This window comes from Bos taurus, chromosome 2, assembly GCF_002263795.3.
Source record: "Bos taurus isolate L1 Dominette 01449 registration number 42190680 breed Hereford chromosome 2, ARS-UCD2.0, whole genome shotgun sequence".
In the NCBI taxonomy this organism is placed as follows: Eukaryota; Metazoa; Chordata; class Mammalia; order Artiodactyla; family Bovidae; genus Bos; species Bos taurus.
The window spans coordinates 103,384,065-103,404,989 of NC_037329.1; the positions used below are offsets into that span (position 1 = coordinate 103,384,065).

The following is a 20,925-nucleotide window of genomic DNA, read 5'->3' on the forward strand; positions in this document are numbered from 1 at the left end:
TTCCCATCCAGGGGAAGAAGAGATAAAGAGGAAAGTTATGATATAACTTCTGGCAAAATCAAGATAAAACATTGTTTGTATAATACAAATGGCATTATTATTTCATTGTTTTAAAATGACTGAGTAGTATTCCAATAAATATATGTACCACATCTTCTTTAGCCATTCATCTGTCGATGGTCATTTAGGCTATTTCCATATCTTGGCTATTGTAAACAGTGCCACTATGAACATAGGGTTGTGTGTGTCCTTTTGAATTATAGTTTGGCTGTGTATATGCTCAGGAGTGGGATTACTGGATCATATGGTAACTTAATTTTCAGTTTTCTAAGGAATCTCCTCACTGTTTTCCACAGTGGCTGTACCCATTTACATCCCCATAAGGTGTGTTAATTTTTAAGACCAGTGGTTAAAGATAATGGCCGCTCCCTCCAAAAATGGAGATGTAGTGCTAGAAGCAGCACCAAATCTTGCTCTTCAAAACTGGTAGGTGAAAGCCACTCTATAAGCGTGTCACCCACGTGACTCACCGGTTTTCTGTCTTCCTCTAAGAGGTATGCTCTCATGCTGCTCGTAAACACTGGAGACGCTGACTAAATACTCGGTGCCGGGCAGGAGATCTGAAAAGACAGATGAGAATTATTTTTATACTGTGTTTGAAAGAATGAAAACCTGAAGCACCCTTGGTACAATTTCAACTAATAAAATATCCAAGAGTCCAGTTCTAGAGCCTATTTACACTGAAGTGAACATTGCTACCTGGAGAGGGGCTGTCGGCAGTGATGAGGAAGGGCCGCCCTACCCTGTAGCATCTTCAAGCCTTTCCCTCAACTCCACTTCTGTGGGTGTGACTCAGCTGCATCCAAAATAAGCTGGAGCTTCTGCAGCACAGTAATATTTCTGTCACTCACTTAACAGCGCGTCTGTTGAGGGCACGTGATCATGACTATGGCGCTGCAGATATCATTTCTACTCCTCACAACAACACAAGGAGGTGGACTGCAACTTTTGAAAACTGGTTTGTTGCCAAACAATAAACTGCCAATATTTAAATTGTCTAATTTGACGGATTTTGACAATCGTATAGACTTCTGAAACCATCACCACATTCAAGACAATGAACATATCCATTACCTCCAAAAGTTTGGTTTACAATTATCCCCAGATGACAAATGAGAAAAATAAGGCACAGAGAAGTTATCTTTTCTGATATATGTGCCCAAGATGACGCAGGAGATGACCCAAGCCAAGACCAATGGCCTTAACAATTAACGTTTACTTGAAAAGAGTCATATTTAATATCAAGAGTGATGGATTCTGCCATATTAAGGTAAGAACAGAAAATTTAAGGGGCTTCCCAGGTGGCTCACTGGTAAAGAATCTGCCTGCAGTGCAGGAGATGGACAAGACATGGATTTGATTTCTGGGTCAGGAAGATCCCCTGGAGTAGGAAATGGCAACCCACTCCAGAATTCTTGCCTGGGAAAATCCCATGGACAGAGGAGTCTGGAGGGCTACAGTCCATGGAGTTACAAAGCCAAACATAACTGAGCAACTGAAGCACACACACACAGAATATTTGAGTTGAATATACATTCCTGGGTCTCCTTTCATTCTGAGGCACGAAAAAGATACAGAGTAAGGTTTCTAACCTTTGAATTCCTATTCACAAGACCCTTTTCCCGCTACACCATCTCCCCTTCTGCAGGGGACCCTGAAAGTTGTGAAAAATCACGAGACTAGGAAACAGGATGTTTGGACTCCCGTTTCCTCCTTCCTGCTTGGCCAGGGGCAATGGACTTGGCCCCTGGAGACCTCAGTTGCTTCAACTGTATAATCAGGATAATTAAAGGCTTCTCTGGGGGAAAATGGCTACCTTGAGATCTAGAACTGGATCTAGAATAAGACCTTAGAACATTTGAACACGTGCCAGGTCTGTGGCTAATGTGGGACAGACAGTGCTCCTGAAGCAGAGTCTTGTGTATGGGTAATGCTGTAACTACTGATTCCAGAATGCTCCAGAACAGAATCATAGCCCCACTGAAAGGCAGACATAAGGATTTCTCACCCTCAGCCACAAAATGAGAAACCAGGACTATGGTCATGCTGAGTTGCTTTTTCTTTGTATTTCATTCTCTAAAATACGTCTGAAAGATAGAGGATGTCTTCAGCCCATCATTAGGTAGTGTACCTAAGTGTGAGCTAGTGTTCCCTTATGTAAAAATGTTTGCTGTTCTTATATGTGTATTTTACTATTATAGCAAAAATAATGAGAAGCAATATTTATGTGAAAAGCAACATGTAGCAGTCTCCTTTTATTTTCTTTAATAAAAAATATCAATTTCAAAAGGGTAGGAACTAGAAAGAAACAATTTCCATAAACTGTGGCTGTTTATTTTAGTGTCAGTTATTTTCAAAAGTCCTCCGCCTTCAGAGAAATCCTGCTAACAGATTCTTTTTGAAGTACAAATTAAACTTCTGGCTCCTTCTTCAAAATAAAATCCTGATCTACCCTGAGTGACCAGTCACTGTTTCTAAGTTTCAAATACCAAACAGATTACCTGCTGACACTTAAATGAGAATAAAACAGATGCCATGACACTAGCTTCAATCCTCATTTTTTTCTCTCACTAAACACTGAGATTTAGTCATGTAACGTCTCTTGGCACACATTTGTTTTTAATGTGCTTATTTGGAAGCAGAACTTGTTTGAAGTCTTTGAACTTCACAGTTGGTATTTCTCCACTGATTTTTAAAAAGTTGTAGATATCAAAGATATATTAAAATAACAACAAATGTAACATCTTTCAGAATTACAGAGCTGTGCATTAGATTTGGAATCTAGTTTGTAGTTCTGTTTTATCTGTCTTAATCTCTGTTGCTCCTACCCGAGAACACAAAATTCTTTTCCTTATGCGCTAGCCTAGTATTTATTGAACAAATACACTTGAATGCTTACTTGTTAAGACCACTGCGTTGTCTGAAGGAGAAATGGACAGCTCGGCAACATCCTCCTCATTTTTCACAGGCGAGTAGCGTACCAGGAGGTTGGTCAGTTCAATGGATGAGGGTGGAGCCCAGGTGACACGCATTGTGTCAGGACCAACATTGGTAAATCGCAAATCAGTGGGAGGAGGGACAGCTGGTTTCAAATAAGAGGGAAGATTCAGTTAATGTCACTTAAAAAATAAAGCTTAACAAGGATAGCTGGAAAGGTAAAAACCAGTATTTCATGCATAAAGGAAATGAGTCACCATCATGCAAATAGTCTCATCTAATCTAAAGTCATAGTGAACTACTGTTAAAAATAAAACACTACACCCAGTACTGTTAGGCCCCTTTAACCTTTCTGCCGTCCATATATTTTAAAGAAAAATTTTAATTCACTTTCAAATACATAAAATCAAGGTACATGATTAATACCACTGATGATTATTTGATCCCAGGCTGAAGAGGCTTAAGTTGCCACACAGCAAAGAGAAACATAGCGATACTTTCCAAAGAAACACATGCACACAGACAAGACAGAAGGGCCCTAAATGTCCCCCTGAAGGACTGACTACAGCTACGCCACAGCTACAATTCCATCAGTGAATCTACTCACGAGTGAGAAGGGTTCATGCAAATGGGTTCTCAGCATGTTTCTTACCATGCAGGGCAGAGAACCTTTATAATGTTGCATGCTGGTCCCCAGTCTGTGGTTAAAGAGGAGTTTCTTCACCTTATCATGGCATTAAAACCTAGAATGTACCAAAGTCTCTTTTTCTCCTACCACAAAAAAACCCTCCTTCCACTCTAACCTAAATTTCAATTAGTTTTTAGACACTCACAAACAAGATGGTAGAGTTTATGAAAGAGTAGAAGGAAGAGTCTAATGGTACATTTTGGAAGTACATTTCTTCTTATTAACTGGTGCTCTTGATACAATTTGGTATAAATGTTAGATTTTTTTAAAAAATTCCAGGTCTGCAATTTGATAGATTAGGTATCTATATTTCTCTAGCTTTATACAAATTCATATTCATGGCTTCAGTGAAAATGTACTTAAGACTACGGCATATGTCTTCATCCAATCAGTGAAGCATATGCCTTCCACTCCTTACCCCCTGATCTACCCTCTCTTAATCTTTGGGAAATTGCTGGGTTTTCCCCTGAAACATCCAAATTTAACCAGAGTGACTGGGGACAGCATGCAACACCATCCATGTCTTAAACACAGAAGTTTTCAAAATTCACCCGTTTGTTGTGTCAGTGTAGTAGGGGCACTCTCTCCGCCATTAATGAGAGTGATAACGCTGATGTCATAGTCAATGCCGGGCTCCAGCCCTGTGACTGTGTAGTATCCTACTGAGGAGTCCACAAAATCTTCAAAAATAGGGATACCTTCTCCTGCCGCAACTACTGTGATGCGGTACCCAATAATGGTGGAAGAGTTTAGCGGGGTCCACCTCAGGCCGATGCTTGAATCAGTTATATCAACAAAGCTTAGGTCAGTGAGTTGGGGCACCTCTATTGAGTTACAAAGCAAAGGAGGGCAAAAGGAAAACAGAGGCAAAAAAGAGGAAAAAATAAAGCAGTGTACATCAGGTTACTAGTGGTAAAATAGTGTTAAAGCAATGATGGTAATATGCAATCTGTTCCAAATTATCTGAAAAGACTTTTTAAGCACCATGAATAGTTTGCTTCCCTGGGAGAATAAAACAGGTTACAATATTCTTTTAGGGATTTTTGGTTTGTTTCTTTTTTGAAAATCCCCAAAACAGTAAAGTTTGAACCTCTCAGGGTCTAAAGATTATAGTCCTGTTTGGGATATCAAAACCATTCTTAGAACCTAGATATAATATCTATAGTAAGTAACAGCAAAGTTTAAAAAATAATCTAAAACTTTTTAGTAGGAGAATAAAGCTTGCATGAAAAAGGTCCAAAAAATTAACTGATGAGTTTTTCTTTTTTTTCCCATAGAAAAACTCATGACAACATCAGGGCCATAATGCTAATGCATTATGAATGTATGGTATAAAATGTGCCATTCAAAAGCACATTCAGGTGAAAGACAGGCCTGAGTCCAAGGCCACTGTTAATATTTTGTTCATTTCATAATCAAAGTTATTTAATTAGTATTAGTAAAAGCATTCTACCAAATTGTGCAAAGAACACAATCTGTCCAACGCTTTCATTCCGTCATGATTCATTTTGGACGAACAATAGACCTATCCCAAGGCAGGTCTCTTCAATGTTGTCATTCAACCACAAGAAAGTACACCCTAAAAGTGTGGCCTTTCTTTTTCCTTTTTCTTTTTCAATTAAAAAAAAAGAGGGATTTGAAATAGCAAGATGAAGAACTGAATGTGTGTGTCAACCAAGAGCTATTTCAGTGCTCACATATGGAGACTGTAAGATCAGGCAAAAATGTACAGATGGGATGCATTTACCATATTACTTTTTGCCTGTTGGTACTGAGTACAGACATATGACATCGTTTTAGTAATATTTCCACGTGAGCGGACAGTACAGAGTTAATGCCATGGTTGCCACTCCACTGCATACCCATCGCGACAAAAAGCATCCCAGTGAAGCACAGACAGTCAAGCAAGTGTTAACAGCAAGCATTTGTCCAAATAGTGGCTTTGACGTCATGGTTCTAGAGAGTGTGGTTGGGAGGTCAGAATTAAATCCCAAACATATTTTGACACACTCAACCATCTGGGAATGAAGAGGTTAATCCCCACTCTGATTGGAACTACCTCTCTGAAGATAAGAGCTGATTTTTCCATTACCTGGGATGATGGTATCAGAGATAGGGACACTTTCCTTGTCATCTTTGACAGTGTAAACACTGACATTGTACTCCAGGCCCGGACTCAGGTTTTCAAAGGTGCAGGAACTCTGATCGGCATGGACCACTTCCTCCAGAGAGTATCCCTGCTGGCCGTTTGTTGGGGTGGTGGTGATTCTGTAGCCAGTAATGTCTGCAGAAAACAAAAAGGAGAAAGTTACTGCCCAGAACCTTTGCCACCCAGAGCCAATTACTAGACTGATGCACCCTCGAAGGGGAATGGGGAAAGGACTCAATATTCACGTGCTGAAGACTCCACCAACTGTCATTCAGCATTTACAACAACCCTTTGAGGAAGGTATTAATATCCTCAGTTTAAAGACAACCTTGGAAAGGGAAAATGATTACCAAAGGCTCTTCTGTCTTACATTCCATGTTCCTCCTACCATGTGTGCCCTGATTTTCCTTAGTGGGTCATTTGCAGGACAGCTGAAGGATATTCTATTATACCTGCTTAGCACGGAACTGGCTCTCACCCTTAGGCATACTCCCCAAAATAGGTTCTCCTCGTTTATTAAAATAAGGTCTGAACCTAGGGGATTTATAGGTGGGGAAGATCCCCTGGAGAAGGGAATGGCTACCCACTCCAGTATTCTTGCCTGGAGAATTCCATGGACAGATGAGCCTGGCGGGCTACAGTCTATGAGGTTGCAAAGAGTCAGACATGACTGAGTGACTAATACTATTCAACAATAAGGAAAGGAGAAAAAGTGAAGAACAAAGGTGACTCTATTTATTCTAGGAAAAGTATATTGGGATTTCCCTGGTGGTTCAGTGGTTAAGACTCTGCGCTTTCAATGCAGGGCCTTGGGTTTGATACCTGGTCAGGGAATTAAAATCCCATATGCTACATGGCATGGCCAAATTAAAAAAAATAGTGTATTAACTGCTGAAGACTTCAGAAATCATAGAAGTGGGGCAGTGAGAGGGTTGAGGGGAGGAGAGAGACATTCAAATTAAAATAGCAATGACCAGAGAGTCACAGGGACAGACAAAGAGTAAACTGAGAAAGTATGTTTAAGTTAAACTTACTAAAAAGGGAGAAAATGATGGTATATTTTATAATTAGGAATAAGGTGACCACTTTGGAAGGAATGATGCTAAAGCTGAAATTCCAGTACTTTGACCACCTCATGCGAAGAGTTGACTCATTGGAAAAGACTCTGATGCTGGGAGGAATTGGGGGCAGGAGGAGAAGGGGACGACAGAGGATGAGATGGCTAGATGGCATCACTGACTCGATGGATGTGAGTCTGAGTGAACTCCAGGAGTTGGTGATGGACAGGGAGGCCTGGCGTGCTGCGATTCATGGGGTTGCCAAGAGTCAGACACGACTGAGAGACTGAACTGAACTGAACTGAAAGTAGTATATACAAGGAATTCCAACTGGATGGGAAATGAATGTTTGGGTCATTACATGTGCTAATGACCATTCAGATGGACAGACTAAACCATCCATTAAGACTAAATATTAATGATCTAGCTTCTGACAAGCATGAAACTTGCCAACCTAAAAGTTTCAACTTAAGAGTGATTCAACTGGAAATAGTGTAGTTTGGGCTTAAATGATGCTTCTACAGGTAATGAAAACTTCACAAAATCACTTTACTTCAGAGGGAATTAAAAAGGATATTCTGAGCTAGCTTTATTGTGTGTGACAGCACATATTGATCCGATTTAGAGATAATTGCCTCAACTGTGTATCCCAGCAAAGGTAAGAACTATTTTTAAAAAATGAGAGTACAAATCAGAACAGTGAAATAATAAGCAAAATAAAGCCATCTAATAAGTACACATAGTAGTTAATGTTAATGCCATCAACATTAGTTGGCATTTGTTTCTAATTTGGAATTTTCCCAATAATGAATATCCTGATATCTCAATAGTAATTCCCCCAATATAACCAATGATAAATATTTTAGTTAACATTTCTCATAGACTTGACAAAGATCAGGAATATCTAAAATTTCTCTTGCCATTGCCCCATTCCATAATGATACTTGAATATTGTCATAGATATCTCTACACATATTAGGATTGTATGGGGCTTCCCTGATGGCTCAGCAGGTAAAGTAACAGACTTAAATGCAGGAGATACCGGTTCAATCCCTGGGTCGGGAAGATCTCCTGGAGGAAATGGCAACCCACTCCAGTATTCTTGCCTGGAAAATTCCATGAACAGAGGAACTTGGCAGGCTACAGAACATGGGTCTAAATATGTGTGAACGAGTTTAGATAAAAGCTTTATGTAAAGCTTTAAAAAAACAATCATGGAATGCATTTAGCCAAATTTCTCAGTATTGAGTATAAGTAAAACTAATAATTAAGATCCAAATACATGACGCTGAATGTGAGAGGTAGTCTGAACACTTAAGTTACAATCCCAGTTCTGTAACATTTGTGACAATGGATGTAAGTTAATTTTTTCCAAGTCTTTTCATTCTGTAAAAGTGAGGTCGTTTCTACCTGTCATCGCCCTTAGAATTCTGTCCTGACGCATAGCGGGCTTACCGGGAGTGGTGCTCCTCTCCCAGGAGACAGTAAGCACTCCGGTGTCAGGGTTTGCCTCCAGGTGCAAGTTCGTTGGTGGGGACAGTGCTACACAGAAAAGAATTTTAATTAAAAGTTAAAGTTCGGATGGAGTTTCCCAGCTGGTGCTAGTAGTAAAGACCCTGCCTGCCAATGCAGTTGTTGTAAGAGATGTGGGTTCAACTCCTAGGTCAGGAAGATCCCCTGGAGGAGGGCATGCAAACCCACTCCAGTATTCTTGCCTGGAGAATCGCATGGACAGAGGAGCCTGGAAGGCTACGGTCCATGGGGTCACAAAGAGCTGGACACGACTGAAGTGACTTAGCATGCACACACACATGTACACAAAACTAGCATAAAGTGCTTGAGCTGTAGAACTTCTCTCCCTTCCTCCCCGCCCCTCCCTCTCTCCCTTCCTTCAATTACCAGTAAAAATAAAGAAGCTGTACTGTAAAACCATGATGGATAGCAATTCTCTGAGAGCACTTTTTTTTTACTGTTTTAAATTTTGCAACACTGCTGAAATCTTTTTTCTGTGTTGTCAATTCACAGATAACTTTTGATATGGAAAGAACACTTCTGATGTCATGAATTATATGATATCAGTTGAACTTGCTACTCCAGACTTAGAGAATAGCTAATAATATAAGTAGGAATGAAATCTTTCCCTTGTGTCATTATCATAAGTAAAAAGCGATACCTCTATCAGTTACCTTTAAAAAGTGCCAACAGTTTAAAATATGAAAAGAGGCAAGGAACTCTTACGTGTCACCACTTTCTTCACAATTGGCGCATCTCTCTCTTGCCCGTCTCTGAGGACAGAGATGGTGTAAACGTATTCCACACCTGGAGTCAGGCCAGACACCACGATGCTTCCTGACTCTGAAGTCACTTCTCGGGGTGCTTCTCCTCCCTGGCTTGGTCGTACACCCAGCTAGGAGAAAGAAGACAAAATCAACACCAAGGACAAATATTTCCAGAGCTGGGTTACTGCTGAGAATTTGTGGTTACGCTTTGCATAATGTGGACTCCTCAGGAACTGTACTCTGCTTTTAGTTGGGAATAAGTTGGGACCTTACTTTAGCTCTACTAAATAATTTCACTGGAAATTCCCCAGAACTGTGGGGAGGGTGCCAGTTAAGGCAAGTATCTTCCAAAACTAAGTTAAGGTAGTTTATAATGGAAGGTTCCAGAGAAACATCATTACATATTGCTTCGCTTGATAAACAACCTCCTGGTACAAACCAGAAGTACACAAAGGCTTTCAGCTACATGTCCGTTCGTTTCTTATTTTCTTTTTGCTGGAAGAAATCCTCGAGTTCTCTCTTTAATGAGTTACTAACATTCAACTTAGGTACCAGCCCCTGTAACACTTTGTACTTCAAAAACAGTCCTTTTGAAGAAGTATATTCACAGCTTCAAATGCAAGATTGTTATGTTACAAAAGAAGAATTAAGATTACTATGCCCAGAATTTTCAACCCTTTTAGTATTTAATTTAAAAAAACCTAGGTAATATTGTGTCATCAGGGTTCAACTCTGCAGGCAGCCTTAGTAAGGTATAAGGCTTCTGAAAGTCCAAATGACACTACTAAGGGAAATTTAAAAGATACATTGATGATCTTCAAAAAGGGATTCTCTGTATTTAAGTAGTGTAATTATCAATATGCTATTGCATATTTCAAAAAAGAAGTGGTCTTTGGTATATATTTTAAAACAAACAATTATTAGGATTTAGTCTTGATTTTCAAGTATAATAAATATTTCTCTCTCCACACTCTAAATTCCAAAGAAAGGAAATCTTTTAAATACATTCATTTGTATTCCTCACTTCCCTAATACCATTAGTTTAAAAAAACAAGTATCCAGATCTATAGGGAAGAGCTTAATCTTAACTTCTATTAAGAGATTCACCCAAGGGGCTCTGAACAAGTTGAGATGAAACTGATTGAATAAAAATGTGATTTTTGAGCTATTCTGAGTTTAATTGGTCTCCCTAAATTGGTTTTTGTGAACTTGATACCTATTTAGAACAACACAACAAATGTGGTTTCCCTATATATATCTTTAAATGTAATTCCCTGGGGGAAGGGATAGAGAAAATAAGATAACAACAAATAACAGCTTCATACTAATGTTTTCTTCTTTGCAAAGCACTTTTACAGCCTCAATTCATCTTTCCAGCAATTCAGGGAGGCAGAAGTATTGTGATGCCCTGACAATGTGGCCAGAGAGGTATGAACAGAAACAGGATAAAACCCAAGTCACCCGATTCTTGAAACATCCTGTTTTAACCACATCCAGAAACACGAGGGCACCTCAGGGCTATATCACTAGAGATTAGGAACATCTGCAATTTACCTTAAAGCCAATCCTTGGGGCAGGTGTCCATGTAATCACAATGGTGGTCTCAGTCACCTCTGTGTTGTAATGTGGGATAGAGCCCAGAGGCTGCACTGTGAAATGGAATCAAAAAAGCATGTGTTCAAACCTCAGAATCACAGAGAATGCAGATAAATGTTTTTTATCTGGTACCTCAGTTCAGCCAACTAACGATCCAAAATGTAACATTTAACATACATGAAAATTTGGAGTAGATCAGTGCCTTTCAATCTTTCATGTACCACACAAATCATCTGAGACCTGGCTTAAATGCAGGATCTGATTCTATAGGTGCATACGTGGCTGGGTAGTTTGCCTTTCTGTAACACTAATGCCGTAGGTCCATGAATCACATTTGAATAACGAGGAGCTGGATGACCACAGAGGACACATTCAACTCCTTGGATTCTGTAATCTGTGTATTTTCATTATGTTTGGGATTTGAGTTTGATGACAACAACTTTCCCTATCATCAGTATAAAATCCCATATAAAATGTAAAATTGGTCATCACAAACTGATTATCACTCTGCTTCTTAATCATTATTTTGAGAACAATGGTTAAATTATAGATTATGCTGAGTCATTCCATAATGATGGCCAATTATTATTTTTTATTTCATATAGGAGTAACTAACTAACAATACTGTTAGTTTCAGGTGGAAAGCAAAGGGACTCAGCCATACATATACACGCATCCATTGTCCCCCAAACTCCCTTCCCATTCAAGCTGATGGCCAATTATTTTTGGTTGCAAAAAGAGATGTCATATTAAAGTTAAACAAAATCTGCCACCATGGATGAACTTATAAATTCTAAATAGTCTTTCTTTAAATATATAATTATTCATTCAGAATAATCACAGTACAGAAATTTAGCATTCTGCCACTGGAATTAGGTATTATAAGAAAAGTTGATTTCAAATCTCCTAGATCCTGACATCACTTTTATTTCTTAGTGAAAATAATACTTAAAAAAAAAAAGGAAGAGTATGTGTACACAAAGTTGAAATACACATTTTCAACAGTCTTACAGACTTTATCATAAACTTAAACTCTTTAAAATATAATTGGCAGAACAACTAAACCTTGTAATAAGGGGAACAAGCATTTTGATAACTGGCTGCTATGGGAAAGGTGAGGTCTTAGACGTTAAGGCATTTGTATCAGGTGAGTCAAATTCCAGGTTTTCAAGCATGTGGCCATGGCACATGGCCTTCATAATCTCTTCCTCTTTGCATCCCAACCAAATTTTTGTACCCACCGAGAAAAAAACTTAGCAAATGCATTTTTCTTCTAAATTATGAATGGTTGATTTGACAAAGACATCCTGCAGACTTAGACAAATGAATATTAAAAGTCTTTAAGACTACTCTGTTATTACTCAGCTCCAGTCATGGGAAAATTCAGGCCCAGCACTGCAATTGTCTTCCAATCTAGATTTTCATGTGCAACTTTTAAAAAAATTACTTTTAAAATCCTGTTGTCTGAAAAAACAAAATATGTGTGTGGGCTCCTTCGTAATGACTGCTCTAATGGCTGGACTGAAGTTCTACTGGTTTAGAGGCATGTTTCATGAGTATGTTATTATTTGGATGATGTTTTCAGGAGAATTAGGATGGGTGACCCATGATGCCTTTCCAGACTCACTGAAATCATACACTATTTGGTTGCCACTGACTTTGCCAAAATGCCATGGCCATCCCTGAGTGACAATTTAATGACCACAAGAAACAATTCAGGGAGCAGTCAGTTTCCTTCACTGAACATCTGGGAAAGCCACAATTTTTTCAAAAAAAACATTCTCAACTGTCTTGGGCTTTACGATTGGGTGTTTTCTATTGCTTGAGCCAGCCAGCTAAAAGGTTCCCAAGTTTAAGATGATGCTCTCTGCCTGGGAACACCATTACGGGAAACCCTCCAAACCACAAACCCACAAACTGATGGCAAACAAAGAATGTGACTGTATGAGCTATGGATTCTGGCAGGTCTTGTTAGGTGAAGGACAGCCTGGATGTTAAAAAAATAAAATTTGCCCTATTTATAAAGGAGTAGGCTGGTTTTCCCCCAGAAACAGCTCTCCTACCCCCACCATATGCTCTTAAGAATTTAGTACAAGTTATAAAACCCAGAAAAGTTATTCCAGAATTTAGTTTGGTAACAGTAAAAAAAACTACAGAAACTTAGAGCAATTCCAAAAATATGCAAGTCCAGCTGATATTCACAACCTCAGAACTCCCTGCTAACAGAAGCTTATTTAAATCTAAAGTATGGGGAGGCTTCCCAGGTGGTCCAGTGTTTAGAAGGCATGGATTCTACCCCTGGTCAGGGAACTAAGATCGTGCATGCTGCACAGTGTAGCCAAAGAAAAAAATGTTAAACCTAACTTTGATTGAGCTGTTTTCACAATCATCTAGTCAACAAATATTTTTTGAAAGCATACTATATGCAAAGCATAACTTTTATCTAATAAAAGAAGTTTTGTCAGTTAACTCAAATAAAATTTTATTTTTATAAATGTACTGTGTACACAATAAAATAACATGTCCAATATATCAAAGTCTCCAAAAGTACTTGAAATAGCCAATAACTGCCCCACCCATGCCACTTATTATTGTTAGTATCATTAAAAATGCTTTTTCTTAGAGAAATGCAAATTAAAACTACAATAAGATACCACCTCACACCAATCCGAATGGCCGTCATTATAAAGTCTACAAATAAAAAACATTGGGATCGCTTCTCGGCCTTTTGGCTAAGATCAAGTGTAAAAAACATTGGAGAGGGTGTGGAGAAAAGGGACCTACTCCTACACTGTTGTGGGAATGTAAATTGGTGCAGTCACTATGGAGAACAGTATGGAGGTTTTTCAAAAGAACTCAAAATAGAGTTGCCATGTGATCCAGCAATTCCACTCCTGGACATATACACAGACAAATTATAATTCTGAAAGATACATGCATCCCTAGATTTATAGCAGCACTATTTACAACAGCCAAGACACAGGAGCAACCTAAATGTCCATCAACATATGAATGAATAAAGATGTAGTACATACATTAAAATAGAATATTACTCAGCCATGAAAAAGAATGAATGCCATTTGTAGTAACATGGGTGGATCTAGAGATTTTCATACTAAATGAAGTCAGAAAGAAGGACAGATGCCATATATCACTTACGTGTGGAATCTAAAATAAAACACAAATGAACATATCTACAAAAAAAAAAGTCTCACAAATGCAGAGAACACCCTTGCGACTGCCAAAGGAAGGGGAGGTGGGGGAGGAAAGATTGGGAGTTTGGGCTTACAAAGTTCAACTAGTATACATAGGATGGATATACAACAAGGTCCTACTGTACAGCACAGGGACCTATACACAATATCCTGTGACAAATCATAATTGAAAAGGATATGAAAAAGAATATATTTTCATATGTATAACTGAGTCATTTTGCTGTTCAGCAGATATTAACCCAACATTGTAAATCAACTATTTTTCCAATAAAATAAACAAGATGCTTATTCTTTTATAGGCATTTATCCAACAAAAGGAAACTATGTAAAATATGTTTCATGTTAAAAAGTAAAAAAGATAACAGTGGTCAGTAAAAGACTACTAAACTCTCTGTTCTAATGCAATGAATGTCATCTATAAGAAGCAGGTATTTATAAGAAATACAAAGATACTGATCTCATGTTAATAGATTTTAGAGTCTTAGTAACATATAACATAAAATAGCAAAATTCAAAGGTCAGCTTATAGATAAAAAGTACGTTTTACTTGTTTATGACTAGTAGTTACTTAGGAAAAAGCATTTACTGCCAAGCTTTATACATGCAATTTAAATAGAAATACATTTTTAGTAAATTATGAATTCCTACAAAGAAAATTTTATAGACACTTTCTTTGTGTGAAATAAATTCCACAGTAATTTATAAACTAAACTTATATTCACTTTTTGAATGCTTTTTAACATCTATTTTTCAAGTTAGAGTAAGATTTGTGGAAAGCTTTTAGGAAATCGCAAGCTAGTTCACAGTTGCAATATATGCTGAAAAAGTGTTAAGTTAGGTCCTTCTGTAATTCAAAATGAGCTAAAAACAGCAATTAATGCTTATCTAGAAATTATGGGTCTCATATTTCTTTGTAATGTAAATGAGATGCATTAATAGAAATCAATTCATGAATACGAATTTAATAGAAATCAACTCATGAATACAATCCTCTATTGTGATATAGACATGAAAGAGATTTAAGGTCACTTCCTGTAAAGTGTTGAGCAAAAGACAGACATGACCAAAAATTACTGTCAATATTTTTCCTTCTGCGGAATTGAGAGTGATTTAAGAAAAGTTAAAAAAAAAAAAGCTATCCTGTTCTGCAGAAGTACTTTAATCTGCTGTTGTCAACACTCATTACTTCCTTAGCTTCTTGTCCTGTTGGTTTCTATTCAACTGGTAGATGTTTTTCTTCCACATTTAATGCTGTCGTTCGATGCTCAAAGTATCAGGATGTAGACACAATGGCTGATTTTTTTCTTGCCTTAACTAGTATTTAGTAAATTCATTTAATTCAGTAGCATTCAATTTTCGAATAACTTGGGTGTCTTAAACCATGCTACTCAAAGTACTGGTCTAGGAGGAAATAAGGATCTTGGTAACATATATCATATAACCCACTGCTTCCTTCATCAAGAAAACTTTGCTTCAAAAAAGTATTAACTGAACAGTGTGCTCCTTGATCCATTCTGGCATAAGCTCATTAGTCCATGTAACAAACAACTCACAGAGCAGCAGTGGATCCATGGATCACACTTTGAGTAGGACCACTTTAAATATCTCTTTCAAATTAAAAATAATTATTTAAAACTTGTACAAAATTTTTAAGTTAACTTTGTTCTTTTTTGGCCACACTGCACAGCTTGTAGGATCTTAGTTCCCTGACCAGGGAACTAGGCAGGGACAGCAGAGAGTCTTAACCACTGGACCGCCATGAAATTCCCTAAGTTAACTTCTTAAAAAATGGATGAAGGAGAGAGAATGTAAATACAGATGAGACATCACCAAGAAAAGACATTTAAATGTTGACTTACGAGTGGTGAAGACTCCGGTGACTCTGGGGCTCTGCTGATTGCCCTTCACGGCTACGAGGCTTACAGCATACTCAGAGCCAGGCTGCAGGTTCCTCAGTGGGTACTGCGAGGCTGCGGGCCCCACGTTGTACTGCTTGGGCTGGCCTCCCCGGGTCAGGCCCACGGTCAGTCGGTACCCAACTATCCGGGCGCGAGGTGGAGTCCAGGTCACTATAACCGTGGTATCAGTTTCATTGATAAACTGGAGGTTGGTGGGAGCATCCAATTCTAGAAAAAGAGATGAAACATGTCAAGAAATAGCTGCACTTCAGAATTATCATACTGAAATCCTAAAGCTTGACTGAATTTTCTAAGTTCTGTCTTCTCAAGGTTGAAACAAAGATCAGAACCTTGGAAATACTGAGCCACGAAGAAGAGACTGAGTGCTACAGAGAACTTCACAAAACTCTTGTCAGTCATGAGAAATCACTCACTGTGTTTGCCTGACTTTGATCCTGTGGAAAGTTTATAATTTTCCAGCATGATTTTCCCATTACCCTCAGAAATTACACTAACATTGCAGAGATGGTATTTAAAAACAAAAGCCAGTACTTATGAAGCTATAGTTTGTTCTGCTCTGAGCCAAATAGGTGAAGAAAACAGAAATAAACCCATTAAAATGAGGGTAAGAAGAAAGTTCCACGTGGAGCACAGTGACGTTTTCTGCATTTATTCAATGACTAATCCTTTGCTTGAATAATAAAAGTAACTTTCACCTGATTCAGATGAGACAAAAATGATAACATATACTCAGAACCTCAGATTCATGGCAAGACCCTTGTGAGTTTGCTCTAGCACAAAGAATCACATAAATTGTTGGTTTTCTTCTTGAGTGTGATAACTGGCAACTTCCCTACAATAATTTAAAACACTTTTCAGAGGGAGGAAATGTTTAAGAGGTAGTCAAGTATAACAACAAAGCATGGGCTTTGGAGTCAAAAAGACATAGGTCTATGTGGATCCCCACTCCATCATTTCTCAGCTCTGTTACTTTACAAGTTGCAGCGTTTTTTATAAGCTTCAGTCTCTTCATGTATCCCGTAGGGATAATAATAAGACCTTCCTTATTAACTCAAAATGAGGATTAAATATGAGGATAATAAAGAACTGAGCATATGACCTGGTGCTTAATACACATTGAATGTTTTAGTAATTACTATTTATAAATAATTTTGCTATAAAAGAATTAGGAGACTATACTTGAAGTCTGACTTAGGTATATTTAGTTACACAAATAGTACTCAAATTTTCAATCCATGTCTCCATTAGCAAGGAAAATTAGGCTAAGTTTTGCTCCTTTCATGTCATGTCCCCATGTATTTGGGAAATGGATTACCATTTAGCCTCTATGGAGGCTATACATTTCCTGTTCTCTGAGTATGTTCCTGTTTCTAATTGTGAACCCAGGAGTGAATGGAGTGCTGCCCATTGATCACAAGTGGAAAGGGAGGGTAGAGATAAAGGACCCCAAACCTACTGGTTGCCTGCTGTGCCGTCAGAGGCTTGCTCTCCCTCCCCTGGTTCACGGCGAAGACTTTGAAGTGATAAGTGACCCCAGGGGACAGCCCGGTGACTTCCGCAAAGGTGTTCCTGCTGACGGGCAGCCTCTGCCCATGCTCCCCAGGCAGGTTGACGGGGATCACATCCACACGGTAACCGGTTACTGGACTCTCTGGGGGTGTCCACATGATGGTGATCTTCACATCTGTCACCTCCACAAACTGCAGGTCCCTGGGAGGGGGAACTTTATCTAACAGACAAGAGCCAAGCGGTCATTCGCAATTCCTGCTGAGGATTATTTTTAAAAAACCAGTTTGCCAAATGTGTATAAGGCAATTCATAGAGCCCCTCTCTTCAGAGCAAAGCTGTTTTCTCTTTAAATCTAAGAACACATTTTTGGGGTTATATTTTCATGGTTTAGTCATCTTGCTTACATTTGACATTTAAAACTATTATGTAAAATGTGAATGTAAGCAGATGAGTTTCCATCAAATGAAGTGTCCTAATGGGGGGTTTAAAATACACATACCCCCCAAAACCCCTAAGCAAACTCTTGTGACAACAGAAAAAAATGTGGTTTTTACTTTAATGAATCTTTTTTTTAATACTTAAGAGCAACAGATGAACTACCCCTTAGGTTTCTTGGGGAAAATATGAAAGCTTTATGCTGTCAATTTTTAATCAGGAAAGCCAATAGCCAGCTTGTATTAGTTACTTTACAGTGAGAACATTTCAGCTAAATTTCATAAGTTCAGGGATAGAGTAATCTATAGGATGACTTGCATATAGGAACCGTAGACAGAGACAAAATAAACCCCCCAAAGAGACAATTATTCTTTGATCTTACACGTCTGATTGTCCCTAGTAGGCTCATGGAGTGAACACAAGCCAAGGTTGGTTTTGTTCCTCTGGCAAAAGGGAGGTTCAAGATGTAACTTTCTTAAGCCTTAAAAGGTAAGACAGCACAAGAAGCAGCTTTAGGTTACCTGAACGTGGGACTCCAGTGGTTTCTTGCTGGATGAAGACGGGAGTACTTTCTTGATTTTCTTCCACAGCATAGATGGTGATGTTATACTGAACGCCAGGTTGCAAGTCACTGAGAGTGACAGAGTTGGCCGTTTCAGGAAGATTGAGTTCTGTGCTACTGCCCTCTACGGATGGGGAATAGACGATTCTGTATCCTGCAGATTCAGGAGAAAAACAGTAAAACACACTGATGAAACACAGGTTTCAAAAGGCATAAATTCCCCTTTCCTAATAGCCCTTAGCATCTTGGTAGATCACTCTTGAAGAGTGAGCAATTCTTCTGGACTCATTCAATAGTGCTACTTCTTATAAGGACTGTTCAGTCCAAAGATTAAATAAGAATAGTCATGCAAAGCTTTTTAATAATAAAAATCATCCTCAAAGACCGAGATCCTTAATAAATGTCTATTAGAGAAGCCAGGAGGTGAAAATATTCATGTTAAATCGATTTCTTTTTCTTTGAGCTCTAGATGATGGGAGCAATCAAGGAACCACTCTGAGCCAGAGTTGTCTAGCCTGTCTATGTCTTTTAAGAACTTCAGAAACAGTTAAATCACCTAATGAGCTAATAAGGCATCTTGGCTGCCTCTAAGAATAAGTCTCAGAGTGAGGTTTTCAGAAGAATTACCCCTCTTCTATCATGGGAATGCCTTGTTTAATAAATCCATGAGCTGGATTTCGAGGTTTGTGCCTGTGTGATTGTGTGTGTGCATGTTTGTGTGAAACAGGTTAATTAAGACATATTTAAGAGGAAATTATTCATAAGAAGGTAAGGCTGTACAGACACACATATATCTACACTGTGGTCCAGTAATTACAGTAGAGATATATAAGTGATTTGCCTGCTCATAGATCAGAATCCACTCCCTCACCTCTTAGGGCAACAAGATTAACATAGGAGCCAAGAAGAGGCAGCTAAGCTGACCTGTGATGGGCGCCCTGGGTCTGCTCCAGCGAACGACAATGGAAGTGTCATCAACTTGGTCCACGGTAGGGTCAGGAGGGGCGTCAGGTGCTAACAAAGAAAGGAAGAAATGAGAAAAGCAGCAAATACTGCTACAGGTCTGTTTCACAGGGGGAAAAAAAGTCTTTTCACTCCACACATACCTGTGGTCTGTGAGGTAGACAGGATCAAATTCTGCTCTCCTTCCTCGGATATCTCGTAAACATTCACAGTGTATTTTCGGCCGGGAAGCAGGTCAGGGATGTTCACGGAAGTGGCTGTGCTGGGAAGATCTTTGAAATAAAAGGGAAAGGTTACTATCAGAGGATACCAATCCCTCTAATGACTCCATAACCTTTGAGAAGGATAGTTTTAAAACTATATATTCATGGGGGTGGGGGGAATGAATGAAGAAAACTATAAAGAAATATACTAATGTATAGTCAGTAATTATCAGTGCACTATGAGATAATTTTTTTCCCCCTTTCTCAAATATTTTCTCTAAGGATATATAATTTTAAACCACCCCCAAATTTGTAAACGTTGTCCTCTGTAGTTAGAAGTCTAAGTAGTGGTTATGGGTGAGGGATGATGGGGGAGGAGGGATGTTCTTTTTCTTGATCTGGGTCCTGGTCACGTGGGTGTGTTCTTTTTATAAAAATTCACTGAGTTCTATGTTTATGATTTGTGTACTTTTCAGTGTGTATATTTCTCCACAATAAAGTTTTTAAAAGTCTGTTACACATGAGAATCTGAAAAGCATGAATAAGGGTACTGTGTCTCTCCCAAAGCTAACAGTCCCCATGCTGGCAATTACTTCCAGGAAGAACACACTATTGTTATGTGGACCTGTGCCCAGGCTAACACATAACACAGCTCCCACCAGGGACCAGGAAAGTGAGCATGGTTTAGGAAACACCCAGGTTGGTTCTAAAAAGGGTCAGTTGTTTTCCATCCTCACACTGGAGGGCCAACTAGTTCCAAACTTCCCAGGCCACCTGCGTGGATGCCCCCCCGCCCAGCCCCACCCCCAGCAGAATCTGCCAGCAGCTGGTCATCAACACATCGAGCTCACCCAGGTACTGTGGTTCATCTCCCTCTTCACTCAGCTCATACTCCACCCGGAATCCAGACACAGTGTCCGAAGCCGAGACCCAGGAAACCACAAAGCTGCTGGCTGTGATTTCAGTCACCGACTCAGAGGTGGCCACAACAGGAGACAAGGGTGTGGTCTCTCCCGTCACAGTGTTGCCTAGAGTCACAGAGAGGACAAAGAGCCTTCAGCCACGGATAAAACTTACTACCACCATCTGTAAAATACCATTAAAAAAAAAAAATGTAGTTGCCGGACTTCCCCATTAGTCCCAGTGGTTAAGAATCCACCTGCCAGTGCAGCGGACACAGGCTTGATCCCTGCGTCCAGGAACTAAGATCCCACATGTTACAGGGCAACTCAGCCCATGCACCACAGCTACTGAAGCCCATGCGCCCATGCTCAACAAGAGAAGCCACCAGAATGGAAGCCCACACTGCAACAAAAAGTAGCCCCAGTTCACTGCAACTAGAGAACGTCAGT

The 20,925-nt window shown here is 39.2% G+C and overlaps 1 protein-coding gene across 12 annotated transcripts in view; it reads right to left on the reverse strand.

The window, feature by feature from the left end:
- Positions 1 to 20,925, reverse strand: part of FN1 (fibronectin 1) — a 69,193-nt gene that overhangs the window by 22,505 nt on the left and 25,763 nt on the right. For 6 of the 12 annotated variants that reach the window (XM_005202784.5, XM_024998217.2, XM_005202776.5 and 3 more), the window contains exons 15-27: positions 20,425 to 20,601; positions 19,514 to 19,642; positions 19,332 to 19,421; positions 18,367 to 18,561; positions 17,358 to 17,630; positions 15,842 to 16,108; positions 10,726 to 10,820; positions 9,131 to 9,299; positions 8,348 to 8,434; positions 5,778 to 5,969; positions 4,237 to 4,509; positions 2,960 to 3,142; positions 531 to 620 (exon numbers count right to left, since the gene is read on the reverse strand). In XM_005202784.5, the coding sequence (XP_005202841.1) occupies positions 531 to 620; positions 2,960 to 3,142; positions 4,237 to 4,509; positions 5,778 to 5,969; positions 8,348 to 8,434; positions 9,131 to 9,299; positions 10,726 to 10,820; positions 15,842 to 16,108; positions 17,358 to 17,630; positions 18,367 to 18,561; positions 19,332 to 19,421; positions 19,514 to 19,642; positions 20,425 to 20,601 (2,220 nt within the window). The remainder of the gene's footprint in view (positions 1 to 530; positions 621 to 2,959; positions 3,143 to 4,236; positions 4,510 to 5,777; positions 5,970 to 8,347; positions 8,435 to 9,130; positions 9,300 to 10,725; positions 10,821 to 15,841; positions 16,109 to 17,357; positions 17,631 to 18,366; positions 18,562 to 19,331; positions 19,422 to 19,513; positions 19,643 to 20,424; positions 20,602 to 20,925) is intronic. The other 6 variants (XM_005202786.5, XM_005202783.5, XM_005202782.5 and 3 more) reach the window with 1 other exon arrangement.